Raw genomic sequence first — 21,477 nt, forward strand, 5'->3', positions numbered from 1 at the left:
TCCTTTTGGGACTCCGCATCCCTGGTGAAAATATTCAGTTTCATAAAATACAACTCTTAGTAACAAGTCAGATTTTACTGATTTTTACACTACTCGAAGATTTAAAAATCTAATTCCAAATGGTTTCAAAGATACAACTAATTTAACTTTGCCTTAAACCAATAAAAGTTCTAAATTTTGGTTTTTTTTTCCGTTCTGTGTGCAATTAAAAACTGAAAATACGTATACTTATTATTTTGAAGAAAAGGAATATAATAAAACAACTTAAAATTAAAAAGTGAACATAACACCTAAAATGTTAATCTTTGTCAAAATTTTACTAGGGCAAGTTTAATTATAAAAATGCCAATGTAGCTCGATGTTTTTGTTGTTGTTGTTGTCCTGAATAGTTTAGTTCAGTTCAGTAAGAGGGTTGCCATTCATCAAGACAGGAATGTCAAAAGTACTGCGATAGTTGTTTATAGTAAATAACTGAGTTTTGTTGGAGTTTAAATTTACAAGCCACTGTGAGCCCCAATCTGTTACAGAAGTGAAATCAGATTCAAGATCAGCTCCCTATTCTAATCGATCGAAAAGAGAAGACTTTTTGTTAAGACAGGAGTATAAAGTTGAGTTATCAGCAAAAAGAGCTACTTTAGATGTAAGGTTGTCAGGAAAATCATTAATGTAGATAAGAAACAAAACAGGACCAAGGATAGAACCTTGAGGTACCCCAAAAGTTACTAGAAATAAAGAGGAGCGCTGGCCTTCAAGGATGACTTTGATAAAGCGGTTAGGAAGGAACAATTTGTTAATCTCAAAAACTTTCCCAAATACATCATATGAAACAAGCTTATAGAGAAGACTAGCATGCCAAACTTTGTCAAAAGCCTAAGATATGTCAAGAGCAATAGCCTTAGCTTCTCCGCCATCATCTAATGCACCATGCATTAGGTGGAGGAATGCATTTTTCAGTCACAGTAGTTGCAAGTCAGCCATAGAGCAAGAGGATCAAAAACTGTGTTGATTGTCTGACAGTAAGTTATTTGACTCAAGATGGGATGTGAGAAATTTGTTTATCAAAGACTTGCAAATAACAGAAAGAAGACTGATCAGACAATAATTGGAGGGGTCAAAATGTTCACCAGAGTTTTTGAAAATTGTAACAACAGATGCCATTTTCCAGCAGGCAGGAAAACAAGACTCAGTCAAGCACTTATTAAATAGATTAGAGAGAACTGAAGAAAGTTCTGGAGAATAATTTTAAGTAATTATGACAGAAATGATGTCTGGACTACAAGCCATTGAAGAGTTTAATTGAGATATGAATTTAGCAACAGAAGCTAGAGCGATTTTAATGTCTAACAATGGATCAACCTGTTTACTGGAAGGAAGAGAATGGCCATGAGATTCGGGAGTCAAATTAGAAGAAAGGTTCTTTGCAACTAGTTATGCCTTATCCTTTGGAGAGTTAATAAGATCAGTCCCATAAATGAGAGATGGAATGTTAGACCTACCTTTGTTAACGATGCTGTTGAAGATTTTCCAAAAGTCTCTAGAGCCTAACTTCTGTGATAAGATAAAGATGTAGCGAACTGAAAATAATGGAGCTTAGCATCTGACAATAATTTCTTTTTTGCAATAATAAATAGCCATTTGTTCTCAAGAGAGTTGTTCTTTTAAAAAGATAAAAAAAAAAATGATTATGATTAGACAAAGCAGCTGCACAAGAGTGAAAACCATGAAGTAGAACAAGGCATGACTTGGAACTGACAAGAAAGAACAAAAGCTTCTATTTCTGCCTGAATCCAGGAGGTTATGTAGGAGGCGCATTCAGCCAATCAAGGACCAGCTCAAAGACCGCCACAAAGAAAATCACAAAAAGAATCCCAGTCAGCTTTAGGGTAGTAGTAAGTAGTGCCATGATAGAGTGAGTCCAAAAAGGAAGTACGAGATAAAAGATTTAAAGAGATCATAGCATGGTCAGAACCACGTAAAGGAAAAAAAGGAGAAATTGAACACAAGCCAGGATCAGAGATCAGACATAAATCAAGGAATGAAAGTAAATGATTAGGGTTGTCAGGAAAACAAGTCACAAAGTTAATTATCTGAGAAAGAGATTGAGAAATGACGGTTTAGGCTTTAGTGCCAGCAGGGTCAGTAGCATTAGAGCCAAGCCATTCAGTGTGATGAGCATTAAAGTCACGAATAACAACAATATTGGCAGGGGGTAAAGAGAGAGGGCATGGCCAATTTGATCAGAAATTACATCTAAAAGAGTGCAGTCTTGGGAAGAAATAGAACAATAAAGAACAAAGAGAAAGGTGATAGAGTGAAGAGTTGCTTAGCAGAAGCACATAAAAGAATGGTCAAAGGATTCAAACCTGATTACACAACAAACAGGTGAACTGCTGCATATGTATACCCCCAAACCAAGCATGTGACTATTGGAGTCTTTGCGAATCAAAGGATAATACATATTTTCAGCTTTCCATTGCACACAGAACAGAAACAAAGCCAAATACCAATTTTTTAAATGGCTGTTGGTTTAAGGCAAAGTTAAAATAGTTATACCTTTGAAATCATTTGGAGTTAGATGATGAAATTTTGGGGATGTTTAAATAACTTATTAAATTTTTGAGTGTAAAAAACAACAAAATCTTAGACTTGAGGTTGCATGCCCTGGATGTTTTCACATGGAATTACCCTATACCTTAATTTTTGTTTGCTTAAAATTTTAAAACAAACAAGACTTTTAAAAACCATAAACTATTACAGTTTTAACTCATGTTTTCAAAAGCAATCTAGGTTTATTATTTTATATATAATTTTAAAAACTTTTTCAATATTTGATCTGCAAAGTAATTTCATCTCTTACCCTCTCCAGCTAGCCATTAAAAACAACTATTATGTAAAAAGTCTAAAACTACTTTATTTTGTAAAATGCACCCCACATTTTGCACCCCATTTTTTTGATTATTGAAACTTGTTCAAAATTTATTCTACAAAAATAAATTGGTCTAAAGTAACATTATTTTCTTCTTTTCAGACCACTAGAAAAATGTGGTTTTTAAAATGTCTTTTTTTTTTAACTTCGATTTTTCTGTCTTTTTTAATGACCTTTTTTATGACATTGATAGACTATTTTGTAATTAAGAAAACATTTTTGCAGATCATCAAAAAATTTATTACTTGAGTTGAAGTTCAAACAAGTTTAAAAAAAAATTATGCTTTTGAAAATACAATATCTGATTATTTTAAAAAACATGTCTATATACTTTCTTCAAATAGTAAAGTTAATAAGGAAATATACAAATAGTAAAGTTAATAATCAAAAATAAGGTTTATAATAAAAAATTTAATTAGTAAATATGTAGTACTTCATATTTAATGTAGAAACAAATCATTTTATATTATGAATATAAATAATTGAATTAATAAAATATTTCATAAAAATTCAAATTAAATAAATAATGATGATCAAAAAATAAAAATAATTTTCATTTTTCATTTATAAAAATGCTTAAAGTTCTATTAAATTTAAAGAAGTGCTCAAAAATAGATTAAAAAAAGAATAGAGAGAAAGAGAAGAGAGCAATAAAAAGAAAGCTTGTAAAAACATAAATAATTAAAAGTATTGAAAAAAATAAATACTTTTCAACTGCTCCACCATGTGGTTTAAGAAAGTTTTCATCTCGATGTGCTCGTAAAAAAGAACATAATTTTTCATCATCCCTATGTAAAAAATAATAGATTTGTTTAGCCATTTATTATCATAAATTGTTTGCACCTTTTGTCTGATATTTTAATAAAATAGTGTTACTGTGCAGGTACAGATATATAAACATAGGAATATGTTGATATAAAAGAAATGTTCAGGAGATGATCATCAAATGATTTCAAGATGATCAACATTCTGATTAACTTTATTATAACAGAGATCATCCAGATCATATTCTAAAAATCCAGAAACCATTTTGCAAAAAAAAAATCTGGAATTTATTTCCCACATATTTGGCTTTAAATTGATTTCTCAAAAAGATTTTTTGAAACTTTTATTATTTTGAAAATGTTAAAAACATATAAACGGTGACAACTAAAAATCCGGACAAAAAGAAATTGTGCGCAAGTCATATTCAGTTGTTTAACTTTGCCACTTCCTTACATTATCAAGTAGTGTATGATTCAAGTAATAATTTTACATTTTACATTTTTTGTTTGACAATTGTCAATTTAGTTGTCATAAAATGTTGTCTAAAGAGAAGCTTCTTCAAGAACGTGTTGTACATTTTTATGAACGCCATAAAAGTGTTGGCAAAATGTTTACTGTAGAACATTTTTTGAAAGAAGGTATATCGAAAAGTACAATTTACGATATTTTAAACGTGGTACTGTTGAAAGAAAGCAAGGATCCGGACGAAAGCCCACAATAATGACCAAGAAAAATTTGAAGAAGTTAAAAACAAGATGGCATTAGCTAGTGCGATGCTGCTAGAATATTTGAGTGTTCCCAGCAGTATATCAGTAGGCCACTCAAAAAGCTTCAAGTTAAACCAAGGAAAAAGCAGAAATCGCCATCCTACACCGAAAGTCAAATTACTAAAGTAAAAAAAGATAATCGTTATCTTGTGAGACATTTTAGTAACAAAAATTTTATTTTGGATGAAAGTTTTTTACTTTAAGTAAGCCCCAAATGCCTGGTAACAAAATTTATTACACAGACAATTCTTCTGTTACACCACCTGATGTTAAATTCAAAATGCGAAGCAAATTTAAGAAGAAAGTAATGTTATATATTGTTGTCTCCGACAGAGGAATTTCAGAGCCATTTTTCAAGGAAAGTGGTCTAGCTGTCAACCAAGAAGTTTACAAAAACCAATGCTTAATTAAAATTTTAATCCCATTTATTAATAATATCATTCAGATGATAATTGCATATTTTGGCCAGATAAAGCATCGTCACACTATGCAAAAAGTGTTACTGAGTTCCTCAAAAGCGAAAATATTCCTTTTGTACAGAAGAATGTTAACCCCAACAATCTTCCTCAATGTAGACCAATTGAAGATTTTTTTGGAGAACTAAGTTCTTTAGTGTACAAGGGTTGGAAAGCTTGAAATATTTCACAACTCAAGCGTAGAATTAAAAAATCCTAGAAAGAAATGGACACAACTGGTGTACAAACAGCTTGCACGAATATTAAAACAAAGTTGCGCAGAGTAGCAGATAAAAGACCCTTTGTGGAAAACCATTAATTTTATTGTATATTTTAAGTTGTCATCAATTATATATCAACCATATAAAATTGTTATGAATAAATTATTTCATCAAAATTAATATTTCTTCTCATTCTGGATTTTTAGTTGTCACCTGTTATATTGCTAAAATACATATTTAAATATATTTAAGGAAAATTTTTTGGAAATCTGTAAACACTAAAATTTAAAGGAAATCCTGGAATTCTGAAATTTATCTGGAAAAAGATAATCCTTGTATGATCAAATACTTATGAACAATTATTGGAAAAATCAAAATTATAAATTATGATGCAAAAAAAAAAGCAAACTTAGATGAAAATATTTTTTTTTTTTTAGAAAATTGTATTAAAATTTTTTTTTTTTAAACAAAAAATTATATTTTTAATTAGAAAAGTTCCAAAATAGGCCCCAGGGTGAAAAAAATTTGACTCTAACAACTTAGCCCTTTTTGAAAAACTCACTTTTTTGAAATTCCTTGGAAAATTGAAATCAAAAAAAAAAAAAAAATACATGTAAATATATATAAATTATTATTACTTCACAAACTAAACAATGATAATTAAAAATATAAAGATAAATAACAACATACTGCACAGGATAAAAAATAAAAAATAACATACTGCACAGGATAATCAGACGCGCTTAAGTTAATAAAGAAATCCCATTTCCATTCCTTGATCTTCAAAGTATCCTCCATCATTTGAAGCAACATTGACAACAGACTCGCACCACCCCAAATGGTTGCCATTCTCCAAGGTGCAACAGCTACATTTTTGAACTGTGATGCAAGTTTTTTAACTTGCTCATAAAGATAATCTGATCGCTTAAAAAATATACTACTGAAATTACTAAATATTATTACTTAAAAAAAAAAAAACTTATTAAATTACCAAGTGATTAACTAACTTAAGTTTAAATGTTCATTCATTCAAATACATTATATACAACTTTTATTAACATAATATTAGCTGTGAGGCTTCTGTATATACATTATCTATAGGGTTTGAGTTTAGACAAGTAGAATCAACATATAAAATTTTTTTCAAGGACAAAGGTTTTACATACATCAACTGAGAATTTGGGTTTGGGCAGGCGTTATCTGGATATAAAGAAGTTTTATAAAGATGAAAATCTTCACTTATTCTATTATTTTTAGTTCTTTTCTTTTTTTTTTTTAATTGTTAGCCAATGGCACCACGTATAACGCAGAATTCCCAAAATTCAATGATCTTTTTTCTTTTGTGAAGGAATTGGACAATTTTAATAAAATTCCCCAATATTTTGTAAAACAATAATAAATATTCACCATATCGTAAAAACGCAGTAAAAAATATATTCCTGGCTACCACCAGCCAGAAAAAAAAAACTACTCGTTTGGCAATATTTTAAGGTAATTTTTCTGTAAAAAAGGACATAACAGGTTCATCTGTGCTGAATTCTACTGTAGCATTTACAGCAGTTTGTTTGTTAACTCTGTCTTAAATTGCAATAAAATAGAGGATAATAAGGCTGAGTAAGATAGGACATTCTATGATTAAGCAACTTGGTTAGTAAAAAAATTATCTCTTTTTGACACAGTATTTGACCATTTCAGGTTGAGTTGTTTGGTGTGAAAGCAAGCTTAATTGACATAAGCAAGCCCTTAAATGTGAACTAGTAATATAACAATAATAAAACAAGCCTGTTGTTTTCTTGTACTGCTCAATGATGTTGGCTCTTATTCTGCGGTCTTCTAGAGTAGCTAGGCCTAGTAAGGCACACCTGTTCAGGTAAAGTAGGTGTTGAATTAAAGCAATCATTTTTGTAATACAATGTTGTACTTTTTCTAGCTTTGCAACATCTTGGTGGAGGTGCGGAGACAAGCATGTTTGCTAAACTCAATGTACAATTATAAAAGTTGTCTATAATAAAAGACGCAATGGAAAACTTATTACCAAAACCCAATGAGAGAAAAAATTTTCTTTTGAATATATATATTAAGAGATTATCTTGCCTCTTTTATTTAATAGGTTATCTCTTTAATAAAATAAGATTAAAGTTTCTTATTTAAGAAAAGTTTACAAATTTTTGATGCAGGATTGTATAATTTCCAATATAACATTCTAACATAATAATATTCCAAATGATTAAAAGTTATTTTATCATCCCAGGATTTCTTTATACAGTTCAGTGTTATTTTTGTACAGTTCAGTGTTATTTTATACAGTTCAGTGTTATTAATGTACTAATGTATTAAATGATTTTAAGTAATTCACATATGGTAATTTAAAAAGAGTTTCATTTATGTTGATGAATATTTTATACTTGTATATAGGTTTATTTGAGCTTATAAATTTGCAAAAGTTGATATAAAAGATAAATTCCAATTAAAATCAAACGCATTTTCAATTTCATTGTTAAAAATTTATAATTTTCCGACATAAGATAAAACAGATTTATTTTTCTTAAATTATCAGTAGCTCAACAAAGGTGATTGCTTTTTTAAGTAAAATTAATCAATAATATCAATAAAAAATCTGTCTGATATAATTTTTACTGTGATTGGTTTTAATCAGGGGTCAGCAACCCGCAGCTCACAAGCCACATCCAGCTCTTTTATTCAACTTGAGTAGCTCTTCATTTAATTTATTATAGTAGTTGAAATTTTTTATTAAATTTTTAAAGTAATGAAATAATGAATTGAAATTATAGAGTAAAAAATAAAGCAATTATTTATTTATTATATTATTACTCAAACACTTCGCAAAATTTGCCTGCAAAAATGTCAACAATATTTAAAAACTATAAGTTTTTGAATGTAATGCTTAAAATACAAGTGTGAAAACTGTGTTGTTAGATTAGAAATAATTCTTACTACGTTAAACCCTGCCGTGCCAATCATTTTAAACAATATTGTATTTTTGCCACATTTCTTTTAAAGGTTTAAGATCTAAAGAACTTAAAAGTCAAAAATGATCAATAAAAATTGTCTCAAAAACATTAACTCTTCACAAATCATTTATTACTCGATGAAGTTAATGAAAGACATTCTCATCTATTGTTTTTCAAAAATGTCTGCTGGTAAAGGTAGAAAGATGTTCTTAAATGATTTGGTCACTGTATTGGTATTAAAACGCCTTTTGTTGTTAAAAGCTTTTGAATACCCAGACAATAGGTTCTTAAGAAGATATTGCAAGGATGAGTTTACTATGGTGATCTCTAGGTAAAGAGTTTAGCATGGTAAAGTTTTAACCATCAAAAAACACTTTATCTTCAGTTTATTATACTAGCATATGCTACTGTAAAAAACTGAAGATAAACAACTTATTATTTTGATATTTAATTGTACTTATTTTTACATATATATGCACATATGCATAGATGCGCATCTATGCAGCTCTTGGTAAGCTTTTTTAAAATAATTTAAGAAAAAATAGTTTGCCAACTCCAGGTAATAATCATTAAAATTAAGACCAAATTTAAAAACTTTTTTAAAGAAAAAAATCCTAGAAAAAAAGCTTTTTTAAAAAGCTATAGAGTGTGCAATGAAATGCAATCATGCAAATGAACCCATATCTGGAAGATGAATAAGAAATCCAAAACAATAGATAAATAGAGCATAAACTTTCTTTTTTTCCTGAGAAGTCTACTAGCTTCTATTATTGTGTTCAGCTGTCTCCTTTTGTTATTGTTCAGTTCTTTTCAGACTACTTTGAAGTTTATATGCATATTATGGCATATTTCAAATATATAAGTACTATTAATAACTAAGAACTTAAAAAAACTGACTCTGATAATTATATATTGTAACTAATAAAAACCTGTTTGAAAAGCAGAACACGCATCTGCACATGCAGACCACCTAGTCAGTGGAGACTTTTAAGAACCTTTACACTTTTTTTCTAGTTTTGATATCATGACTTCCGAGCGATGCTTTGAAACAGAAAGTTATCTAGCTGTTAAAGATAGCCCAGGAAAGAAGCAGCTGCCACACAAGACTCAGCTGCTGCAACACCAACCAGATTAAAAGAATGCCTGGCACATGAAACATATTTATCTAGTGAATTTAAGTTCTTAAAATGGGCTTTCAACCTAATGTAGACCTGAATGATGCTGAAAGCATTATCATACAACTACCCACAGCAATCACTAATGTTAATGCCATGCATCTCTAATGTCTTTTTGACAAGATTAAACATAACAGCTACCCCCCGTGACCCCTCATTAAAATGAATGATAAAAAACTTTCAACTGGTTTTCCATCAGGCATTACATATCAGGGCTTGTGATGAAGCGAGCGCGATCGCGCTCCGCTCGTAAAATGCGCCCGTAAACGGTCTTTTCAAACGTTCTAGGCGCGATAAACAACGCGCGTTCAGCTTATAACGAGCGTATAAAATAACGCTCGTCCAATAGTTCGGGATTATTTTTTTATTTTCATAAAATATTTAAAAAAGATTTTTTATTAAAGATGTTCTGTTATCAAAGCACTGATATAAAATATAAAAAGCACAACGTCGTTCTCTTTTGCACTAACGTAATGAATGAGCAGTTTAAAGTCATTATAATCGCTAATTTCAATAATGGAATGTGCACGTGGAAACACAATGTGAATACAAAAATGCGCAAATAAAATAAGAATAGAAAATTAGAAAACCATTATAAGAAAATTGAAACTGCACAGTATTTTTAATCTTGTGAAAATATCAAGTAAGATTTATTTGATTTATTGTTTGTAATATTCCACACACCGTTTATAATAAAAATAAATATTAATAATAGAGTAATTTTTAAAATTAGTTTTTGTTCATAGTATAGGTTTTTTATTAACTATTATTTATTGCAACTCAAATTTAAAACGATTCTGTCGTTTAGAATGTTCGCAATCAAGGACATTCGAAAAGGAAATAAAGTAATGACGTCAATATTTATTAAATGGAAAGTTATTATTCTTTATTTATTATTATTTCAAATTATTCTTGTGTTATTTTTTTAAGATAAAAAAACGTAATTTAAAAAAGAAATTTTAGAAAAAAATAAAATAATTAATTTGAATAAAAAATATCAAGAAATATAAAAACCATTAACTGTTAATTAAGTTTTCTGCGTAACATTTTAAAATACATATATCAAAACAACGAAGCAAAACTAAGTCACTAAATTATACTTCAATACTTAAATCAATAAGAAGTTGCGTTTTTGTTTGATATTATTTTTTTATAACATAAATAGTTAAAAATAAAGTCGCGACTGACAATATACAAGAAGTTTGGAAGTATAAATATCTACTTCGTTGTAGTAGTTTCATGAGTGTGATACTAATTCAAACATTTTTTGACGAAAGAATTATGTAACAAATAAAAAAATAAAAAAAAAATAAAAAGCTTTTTATGAGCATCGCCTTCAGCAATTTTCACGGTCGCGCTCGCCGACGTTATCTCGAGCGCACTTAATCACGCTCGATGAAAACATATTCTAATTTTACGAGCGCGATATAACACGCTTGACGATTTTCTTCATCACAAGCCCTGCATATCGAACAACAAAAGTTAGTTAATCTACTTGCAAAATGTCTGTGGTTGAATCAATGATGATTGAATAATATATGGCAGTTTTAGGTTCAATAACTGTAGGAAAGAAATTTGACAATATAAAAAATGTTACATCAAACTAATCAACTGCTGATTTTAAAGCAATTTCAAAGTATATCAAATAATTAATCTTTTTAACCTATTATTAGGGTCGTGGCACCACCTACCGCGACTTAAAGAAAACTTTTAACTTCAAAACTTCTTAACTCCAAAACCATAACAGATTTTTATTTAGGGTTTTCAAATTAATATTTTATACTCATTTATTAACTAAATTATATAACTCGAATTTGAGTAAAGTTATTTTTTTAATGTTATTTTTAATTTTTTGTAAGATCTAGTACGCTTCTTCACCTACCGTGATAAAGCACCACCTACCGTAATCGATTTATCCACCTATCGTGTATGAAAAAAAATCGTATATTTTAATTTTACTTTTATATATTTAAATCAAGAAACAAATACATAAATTTAATATGATTACAAAATAAAGAAGACATTGGTTATAAAATTATCCACCAAAGCTTTTTTCTGAATTTAAACTTTTTTTTTTTTTTAATTTTTTTTTAAATGTTTTTTTTGTCTTTTATTTTTATTTTCTTTTGTTACAGCTTGTTTTCTTTTAGATTTTTCTTGTTTTCCTTTTTCTTTCAATTCTTTTTTTTCAGCAGCTTTATTTTTACGTTAAATTTTTTTGATATCTTCTTCTTCCTTTGCATTTTCTTTAGTTATTTGAATCTGTAACCATTTGGATGAAGTTACAACGCTCGGTAATCGTTCAACTTGTTTCAGCCTTTTTTTCGTGATTGGTTGTTTTTGCCATAAAAGAAAGTCGTGTAATGGGTTTACATCTTTTACTATTTGTTTATTTGAATCTGGTGGATCTGCAGCTAATTTACTTTCACCGGATTCATCAATTATTACGCTTTTTCCAAATTCGCTAACATTACTAGATACAATTTCATTTTGCGTACTACTAATATCTAAAAAAATTCTTTATCGATTTCATTGTTCAATACATTATTGTTGGCTTCTATTAAATTTATGGTTTGTTTGGAGCTATCGTTAAATTTAAGTTTTTTCCAAAAATTAAATAATTCTCTGAAGTCAGTTTTACCTCCCCATTCTTTATTTCCAGTTTTTTCAAACTGTAGCAATACTTCAGGTGCAACGTTGTTTTTAAATAAGTTTCCCACGTTATTATGGCTTGAAAGATTCGTTTCATTATTATCAATTGTGGAATTCAATTTAACACGTTGAATTACTTTTTTATTGTTCGCATTAAATGGGAATATTCCTGTCGACCTAAATCCGTTAGTAATAATTTTTTTCATACAAAACAAAATCCATAACAAAATTATTCAACAATATAGGTACATTTTCTTTGCAAATTTCATTAAAATCGTTATCCAATTTAAATTGCCGACAAATGTTGTGCCTTTTTTTTTTATTGGTCCGAAAACTAACACATCTAATGGTTGTAAGATGTGAGTAGCTTTAGGAAACAATGAAATCAAATGAATTCTTTCCGAAGAGCATCACATGCTGAGCTCTTTAGACAGATGCGAGCGGTGTCCATCCATGAACATATATATAGGTAATTGTGTATTAATAGATTTCAAATATGGTACTAACACATTTGTGAAGTACTCATAAAAGCCTTTGGCGGTCATCCAGCCGCTGTCACTTTTACCGAGTCCCCAACCTGGTGGTGCAGCAGCAGCAATAGTTTTTGGCATTCGAGCATACTTGTACAATGATAATGATGGTGCAAATTGACCATTTGCATTTACGCAAAATAGAGTTGTAAGGTTTTCTTTATCGCTGTTGTTGCATTCTTCATAAACATTTCTTCCTCTAATGCCAATTACTTTTCCAGTTTTTGGTGCTAACTCAAAACCAGTTTCGTCTAAATTAAAAACACGAGATGGATCATTAAGGTATTGCGCATCATCGCCTAATAATTCATACACCTCATTAAACCATTTTCTTATCGATGCTTCAGTTATAAGATACACCTAATAAGTCATACACCTCATTAAACCATTTTCTTATCGATGCTTCAGTTATAAGACCTCTAGCTCGACTAATATGCTCTGCTTTTTTTTGCGATAATTCCTTATGACGACGCATAAATTTATAAAACCAGTTTTTACTTGGGATATCATCTTTAAATGGTGTTTTTATACCTCACCCTATAATTATTTTTTGTACCGCCTTAATTAATAACTTTTTTGTAATCGCAAAACCCATGTTAGCGCACTGCATTAACCAAGCAACCAATTCATTCTCTATTTCTTCTCCAAGATATGATTTAAAGCCAGAGTTTTGCCGTTTGGGTTGGCTTTTACTAGATAATTTGTCGCGTAAGGTACTTTCAGGAACATTAAACTTTTTGTTGACACATAAAAAAATTTCAACTTTATTTAAAGCTCTAAGTGCTGCATGCAGTTGTTCTTCTGAATACAAAAGCTTTTTTCGAATATTTATCTTTTTTGAACCTTGCATCTTTCTAATCGAATTCATTTCACATAATAAATAAAGTATGAAAAACATATGAAATAAATACTCCCTAGGGTTAAATTCATTTCACATAATAAATAAAGTATAAAAAAACATATCAAATAAATACTCCCTTGGGTTAAATTACCTTATATTGGTAATTGAGTTGAACTGAAATGGTTTTTTAGAGAGAAAACTTCACAAAATAAAACACGTCCGAAAAAATATTTTTATAAACAGTAAGTGCTAACTATTATAATTTTCGTAATCACCTATCGTGTAAAAGATTAAACAATGTTATACAAAAAATACTAATATTTTTTGATAAAATTTAAAATATTCAATGTTTTTACAACTATTTTAAACTTTTATCAAAAAAATTATATAAGTTTTAAGCCGTAAAAAAACTAGACAAACTTTTTTTTACTGTTAAAGATTTTCTTAAGAAAGCGATAAAAAAACATTTGCGGGTAAAAAAACATCTCAAATCTTTAAAAATACATCTTTTTAAAAATTATTTATTAGTGAAATAAGTTAGTTTTGTATAAAACAATGCTAAAAAAATAAATCAAAAAAAAAAACATAAAAAATTTACTGATTTTTTCAAAAACCACGGTAGGTGCTTCTTCACGGTAGGGGGTGCCATGACCCTATATACATATTTATGTAGGCCTAATAATATAATAATTATTAGGCCTACATAAATATGTATATAATAATAGGTTAAAAAGGTTAATACTACACAACAGATACCCCTTGACGCAACACATTTTTCGGATATTCTTTTTTCACTGAAACTGTTTAAAAAATTTACAATTAATCCTACATTCACTTTGATTAACAAAGATGTAGCATTATCATGTTCAACAGATTGCCATGCTCACCATTTGCCTTATGAGCAACTTTCCAGTTATAAAATACATCTTCACTCTCTAAAGGACTAGTTTTTCTGAAAAAGAAACAAGGTTTGCAGTAAACACTACTGCAGTGTTTACTAAAACACTGGCAGTATATACCAACCAATTGCATTCTTTTGTTTCTTTATTTACAAGTTTTCAAAGAAATAACTCTTAAGCTCCAGCATTGTCACGGGTTTCAGACTTTATAAATCAGTTGCGTTGACGCCTCCTTTGCTGATTTGTTATGATAAACTTAATCAGACTATTATTTTGACATATATAGTTGACAGGGTCAGCAGAAAACACTTCGACATTCTGAGCTAATCTTTTGCTACGTACATTAATGGACTCCAAGGTTGCATCCACTGCCTTTTGTAATAATGCATCAGATTGCTTTTTTTGCAAAAAATATTGTCAACATTAGCAAGGAAACAACACATTTAGGTTTCCGATTCGTTTAAAATTTTTTTCTTTCTTTTTTTTTCCTCCTCTCTTTCTCTTGCTAGTCTTATCCATGTTATTTAACGATCGCTTCAGACTTCTACTTAATAATTTCTGACTTATTTTTTTGTTCTGAAAGTTTTGATGATTTTTACTATTATTTTCAGTTATAAAAACTATTTGAACTACTTCACTTTTAAAAAAGAATTCCATAGAAAGGATTTTTTATTTTAACTCATTTTGCCATCCTTTTTGTAAACAGTGCAGCAGACAAATTTTCTTTAATATGTGTACAAGAAAGTTACTTTTTTTTTTTTTCTTTGTGTGTGTGTGTATAAATAGTAAACGTGATTTTTTTTTAAATCTTTATAATTCATTTAAAAAAAGTTTTTTTTAATAAGTTTTTAAAAAAATGGTTTTTTGCTGGCTAGCCTCTCTCTTTTTTTTAAACTTATAAAAGTGCAACTTTTATAAGTTTAAAAAAGCCAATTGAGACGTAAAAAACTCAATTAAGAGGTAGCTTTAATAATTTTGTGACAAATTTGTAAAAAAAAAAAAAAAAAAATTTTAAATAATTAATATAATAGACTTACAAAATTTTATCTTCCTACAACAAAATTAATGCATGCTAACAGAACTGTGAAGATTTTGAAAATTGCTGTTTTTAGCCCTTCCCATTATGTAGCTAAATCAATTGAAACACTTATATTTTATAAAATATTTTTTAAAAGAATACAAAATTACAGATTATGCAGGATATTTTTCTTCAAGTGTCTCTTTTTTACAGTCTAGAGATTTCTTTTGCACACAATTGCTTTTGTTCTTCCAGTGAACCATGAAAGTCTCTAATAAGTTTTCCTGCTCTTTTAGCTGCATCATTAACTGCACTTAAGGAAAAAATTTTATTTTTGTCTCTATATAGACAAGATCTTCATCCCACATTGAAACAGGTCTCTGGAATAAGTTCTCATTAATTTTTAATAGAGAAAATAAATTTGTGCTCTTGACAGACACAAAATTGAAGTGCTTGTTTATCCTTGGCGCTAATTTTGATCTGGGATTGCAACAAACATATTCTTAAAGAGTAAATAGCTCTAGCCATCCACCTCACTTGATACTACAGCTTGAGGTATATAGACAGAATCTTTTATGCTTAAAATGTGATAAAGAACTTACCATTTGAGAGGTTGATGGTAAGGGTTCCTCAAGGCTTTCATTGATGCTGGTGTGTTGATCTAGTATAAAATCTTGTGTAGTAAAAGATGACAATAAACTCATGAAACGCATTCACTAATGTCTTTTTTTCTTTTTCTCTTTCAGCTAATTTTTTGTTGACAAATAATTATAAAAACAATTTATATCGGCTATTTATTTTTGGCTATTAATTATAATAATAATTTATTGCTATTAATTATAATAAAATGCCTATTAATTATAATAATAATTGATATCGGCTAATTATTTTCAGCCTTGGTTCTCTGTTTTTGTACTTTATCTATTCCAACGCATCAGCAAGTGCTATATCAAAGAAATTATCTAAAATGTTTTGAAAGTCCTCCTCATAGAACTTGTAAATATCTTGTTTTTTTTTCGCAACTCTCTCCAAACATGGTGAAGATCTGTTAAGGATTCTAGCTTTTTCCCAAAACACAATACACTCTTGAATGATGAGACTTGTGCTTTCACTAACAGTCAATTTAACTTCGCGAATGCTAAAAAAAGTACTGCAAGAACTTGACGGACAGTCACCAACTGAAAAAATTTTTATATTTTATATTTTTTTTAACTGACAAAAATTTTTTTACTGCTAATTTCTTTGCCATTTCTTAAAAATAAAATAATGTGTGTTAGTCATGAGAATAAGTGAATCAGGGTTTTCTAAAACAGCGGATTTGCTTAAAGCGGTTTTTACAAGGTCACAAAATTGATAATAACTATCTATTTACAATTATTGTAAGTAGATAATTACTATCTATTTACTAGTATCAATTGGTATCAAATTATCAAGTTAATAATTACCTATTTTCAATTATCAATTTTGCATCATTGTAAAAACCACTTTGAACATATTTATCCTTTTAACAAACAACGTGAGAAAACGCAACTATTGTGCAACTTGTATAAACATAATTCTATGCAAGTTGGCACAGGTTATCGTACTCCAAAAAGGTAAAAAAAAATTTCGAGTGTTTTAGAAGCAAATGAACAAAACTAAGACCTATGCATTAGTAAATAAAAACTTTGAGAAACAGGTGACACCCTGTATATATATGTAACATATATATATATATATATATATATATATATATATATATATATATATATATATATATATATAAATATATATATATATATATATATATATAAATATATATATATATATATATATATACATATATATATATATATATATATATATATATATATATATATATATATATATATATATAGATATATATATGTATATATATATATATATATAAATATATATATATATATATATATATATATATATATATATATATATATATATATATATATATATATATATATATATATATATATATATATATATATATATATATATATATATATATATAGAACATTGAAATCATTTTTAAAACTTTGAATACTAAAATTTGGAAAAGGACTCTAAATCTTTCTGTCTCTGTAGTTCTTTGCAGGACTTTCCTGCCTAATGACAATTCTTTTTAAAATAATGAAGTTCATTTCAACGAAAATATTTTTCTTAAAAAAAATAATTTTGACTTTACAAAATGAAAGATTTTCATTTGAGAAATCTATTCCCAACTTTTTAAAAAGAGCCACTGTACAATATTGCAAGTAAAAAATAAAAAACATTTTTTACTGGCAATCTTGCCAGTAAAAAATAGTAAACAGTAGGATAAAAGTAGAAAAATCTGGAGCAGTAAAACTGAAGAGAAAAATAAAGATGAGGTAGAAGTAGAAAATATTGAGCGCATTACAGATGATTTAAAAAACTCATTATATACTACATAAAAAAAAATGCATTACTTATGATTAAAAAAGCTTTAGTTAAAAAAAGTAGATATAGAAAACATTTTTATTAAACATGAACTTGGAGCTGATCAAAAGAACTGGAAATTCATACAAATATCTAAAAAACCATAAAAAACTTGGCAGAAAATTATTAATTTGCTCCAAAGTTTTTAGCTGGCGCAGATTTAATATTTTCATTAAATGAATGAGAACATTTTTTTCAATCAATCTTAACACCAAGACAAATATTATAGATAATTTAAAAATCCTATTCCTCGAGTTGCTTTTCTTTCTTTAAGTTTTTTTTAACTAAGAAAGAAATAACCTAAGTTTAATATTTTCATTAAATTAAAAAAATAACAAAAACTGTTTTAAAAATAGTTTCTTTATATTGTGGATCAAAAAAATAAATATAAAAACTATAATGCAGACCTGATGCCAACCTCACACAGATTAAGGTCAGCATATTATTGTCAACCTTATTTTTCCTAATTCCCAGGGCTGCTCCTATGCCTGTTGCCCAGTAGCTTTTAATTAGATATGAACTGTTAGATGCATTGAAGCTCTACAAATGACATCTTATTCAACTTGTACTTTCTTTAACTAGTACATTGTTGCCATATGCATTGCATTAGTCAAAGAAGATATCTTTTGTTGTGTGTCTCATAAAAAGTAAAATGTTTCCTCTTAATACTTTTCAATGTAAATATTGAAAGCCAATGCTGATAAATTTATACTTTACTTCAATAACTACAAGAACATACTCTTGCTAGATGAGCAATTTCTTTTCAAATTTATCTCAGTGTTTATACTTAAATTTTTATTTATACTTGAATTTATTCTCTATAATTCTGTTTCATTTATATTTTATTGTCTGTCACTATGCATTAATTAAATTCTGCTAACACTTTCTTATGAAGTTTTTGAACTTGTAATTTTGCTGTTTATTTTTTATTTATCATATCATTTAGAGTACGTAATGACAGCAAAGGGCTTAACACCATTATACTTTTTTACGCATTTTAAAAAAAGATTTTAAAACATATCATTTAGTTCTTTTTCTACTTGACAATAATCAATGTTTAATGAAAAGAATACTAAACTTTCATCGCTTCAAAGCTCCTTTTTTATTATTAACCCTAAAAACCCTTTTTTATCACACAATTGTAGGGTCTTATTCTCTCTTTCTCTCTCTCTAACATGATAAACAAGTGACATGTAGAATTTATAAATGACTAATTATGAGGAATGCCCTTTTTAAAATAATGAACATTTAAACAATAAAAATTTAAAGATTAAAATAAACAAGAATCATATAAAAAATTCATAATATAAAATATAAAAATATTTGACATATAAAATATGAAAAATTATCATTTTAATAAAATTTAACAATAGTGAAGATAATCACTGAGCTAATAAGAATCAATATTGTTAGCTTTTATATTAAAAATTTTATAGTACAATACAAAAGCTAAACTATGTTAGCTTTTGTATTGCACTATAAAATTCACAAATATAATGCGTTCTCAATTACAGAATATATTGTCTGAACTATATTTTTTTTTAATCTAAACTTTCATACTACTAATTGGATTTTTAAAAAAACAGAAAGAACTTTAACAATAGAACAAGAGAAATGCAATGAAAAACTTATAAAACACAAAGCTTTATGCATGACTTTATACTCTATCGTCTGCTATAAATAAAACTTAAAAATAGTAAAGATAATCACTGAGCTACTAAGCATTAATATTGTTAGCTTTTATATTAAAATTTTTATGGTACTATACAAAAGCTAACATAATTTATTCACAAATACAACTAATAAATTCTTAATTAAAGAATACATTGCCTGAATTACATTTTTTTAAATTAAAACTTTCATACTGCTAATTAGATTTTTATTTAAAGTAGAAACATTTTTAACAATAGAACAAGAGAAATGCAACAAAAAACTTATAAAACACAAAGCTTTATACATTATTTTATTCTCTGTCATCAGACATTTCTAAATAAAAAATAACTTACTGAATCTACATGAAAATAAAAATAATGATTTGTATGAAAGAGAGCTTTAAACAATCGCTGAACTTGTCGAAATGCACGACCGTGAACAACCATTGCATACATAATACGTATCGGAGGACCAATTTCCTCTTTAGGCTCAACACTATGTGCAGGCCTTCCTTTGGAACGATCTACAGGACATAGTCGAGTTATATTGGTCCAGTAAAGATTATCTGCCTCAGCTAAGCATGCAGTTTTTTTAATTTCATTTCTACAAGATTCAGTCTTTGCTCTACTAATTGCAGATATAGCATCCTTATGCTTTATTACACACTTATCGTCTACTGATATTTCTTGTAGCTGTTGCTGACTTTTAGATTCAGTGAGATCATCATCTGATATCTAAAAGGATAAAGAATATCAAGATAACTAATAAACGATTGCTTACATCTAAAATAAATAGGTTTTCCTTACTGTTGTTCAATATTTCATCGATCATAAAAAAGCCATGTTTATTTAAAGCAAAAAACTTTATTTTAGAATTGCATTAGGATAGAAGATTAATTATAATCGTGCAAAAGTAACAGCTGTTAACCAAAGTGAAAATGTTAACCTTTTGAAGTAAAAACCTTTTGAAGCTGTTGAAAATGAAAAAAAAAATGCTAACCTTTTGAAGTTGTTGCTCTTTATTTTCTTGAATAAAACTTTCTTCATATAAGGATTTTCTAGTCCTTTCATCTAAGACGGAATTATAATTCGAAGAAAAAACATAAATAGTTAAAACTTGTACTAAAGCTATTAACAAAGCAATGCATAAGATAATGTTGACGAAACTAAAACGTAGGGCCATGATTTTATTAGAAAATTTAAAATATGTAGACTAAGCTCTAATGTTATTTTTAAGCGACGTGTTTTTTTTTTAAAGAGGTGATTCCCTTGTTTCGCATTTAAATTTTTCGTTTTGCGTTGATATTCTGTAAGTCGAAAATTTTTCGGAACGAATCTCGAGCCGTCGTAAATTTTAAATCAAAGCTGCTGTATGTGTGTCTTTTTTTCTACACTAAATTTAACCAATACTATAAGTTCAAAATTCTTCTTTTGTAAATTATGTAAAGCGCTTATTGTGCTTTAGAAAATATATTTAAAAAACTTTGCAAAATAGTTCATGTTATTCAGTCAACAGCTTGAGCTTTGAAACTTTTTTTTTGTTGTGTTGCATATAATAATTGTACTAATTTTTTTAAATATTACACTAAAACATATTTTTAGTATATAATAAAGTTGTCTTTGTTATAAACTTTATTATATGCCTGTTTTTATATTAAATAGATATAAAAAAAGGCATAGCACAAAATAAAAGATTACAAAGACCCTGTTTGTCCGGATGGTTCTTTTAAAACTATTACAATAAATATAACATATTGTTTTTAGAAAAAGACAAAACTTAAAAAAATATAAAAATGAAGCAATTAAAAAATGCTAAATGAATGAAAAGATTGATTGGATATAATTGATTTCGAAATCGATAGAACAAGATTGACCGTTTTTTCATAAGTTAATGTTTTATTTTTAAAAGACTCACGGAACACCTTAATAACTAAAAAAAAACACTGTTATAGTAGCGTCACTGTTAAGGGAAACGTCAAAAAAGTTTATTTTTTAATTTATTTTTAAACATCGTACAATACCGGTTGCATATTTTGAAACCCTATACAGGCTCAGAATAGGCAGAAAAATGAGCAATCTGATTCGCTGATTTTGAAAGAGAGGCAAGTGCGATTTTGTTGAAAAATATAATT

General features: G+C 28.0%; 1 protein-coding gene across 1 annotated transcript in view; it reads right to left on the bottom strand.

Moving 5' to 3' along the window:
* Nucleotides 1–20,740, bottom strand: part of LOC100202092 (xylosyltransferase 1) — a 34,117-nt gene extending 13,377 nt beyond the window's left edge. The window contains exons 1-4 of the mRNA XM_065803703.1: nucleotides 20,346–20,740; nucleotides 19,700–20,080; nucleotides 5,856–6,058; nucleotides 3,634–3,714 (exon numbers count right to left, since the gene is read on the bottom strand). Coding sequence (XP_065659775.1) covers nucleotides 3,634–3,714; nucleotides 5,856–6,058; nucleotides 19,700–20,080; nucleotides 20,346–20,528 — 848 coding nt within the window. The 5' untranslated portion in view covers nucleotides 20,529–20,740. The remainder of the gene's footprint in view (nucleotides 1–3,633; nucleotides 3,715–5,855; nucleotides 6,059–19,699; nucleotides 20,081–20,345) is intronic.
* Nucleotides 20,741–21,477: the final 737 nt, after the last annotated feature.

This window comes from Hydra vulgaris, chromosome 08, assembly GCF_038396675.1.
Source record: "Hydra vulgaris chromosome 08, alternate assembly HydraT2T_AEP".
In the NCBI taxonomy this organism is placed as follows: domain Eukaryota; kingdom Metazoa; phylum Cnidaria; class Hydrozoa; order Anthoathecata; family Hydridae; genus Hydra; species Hydra vulgaris.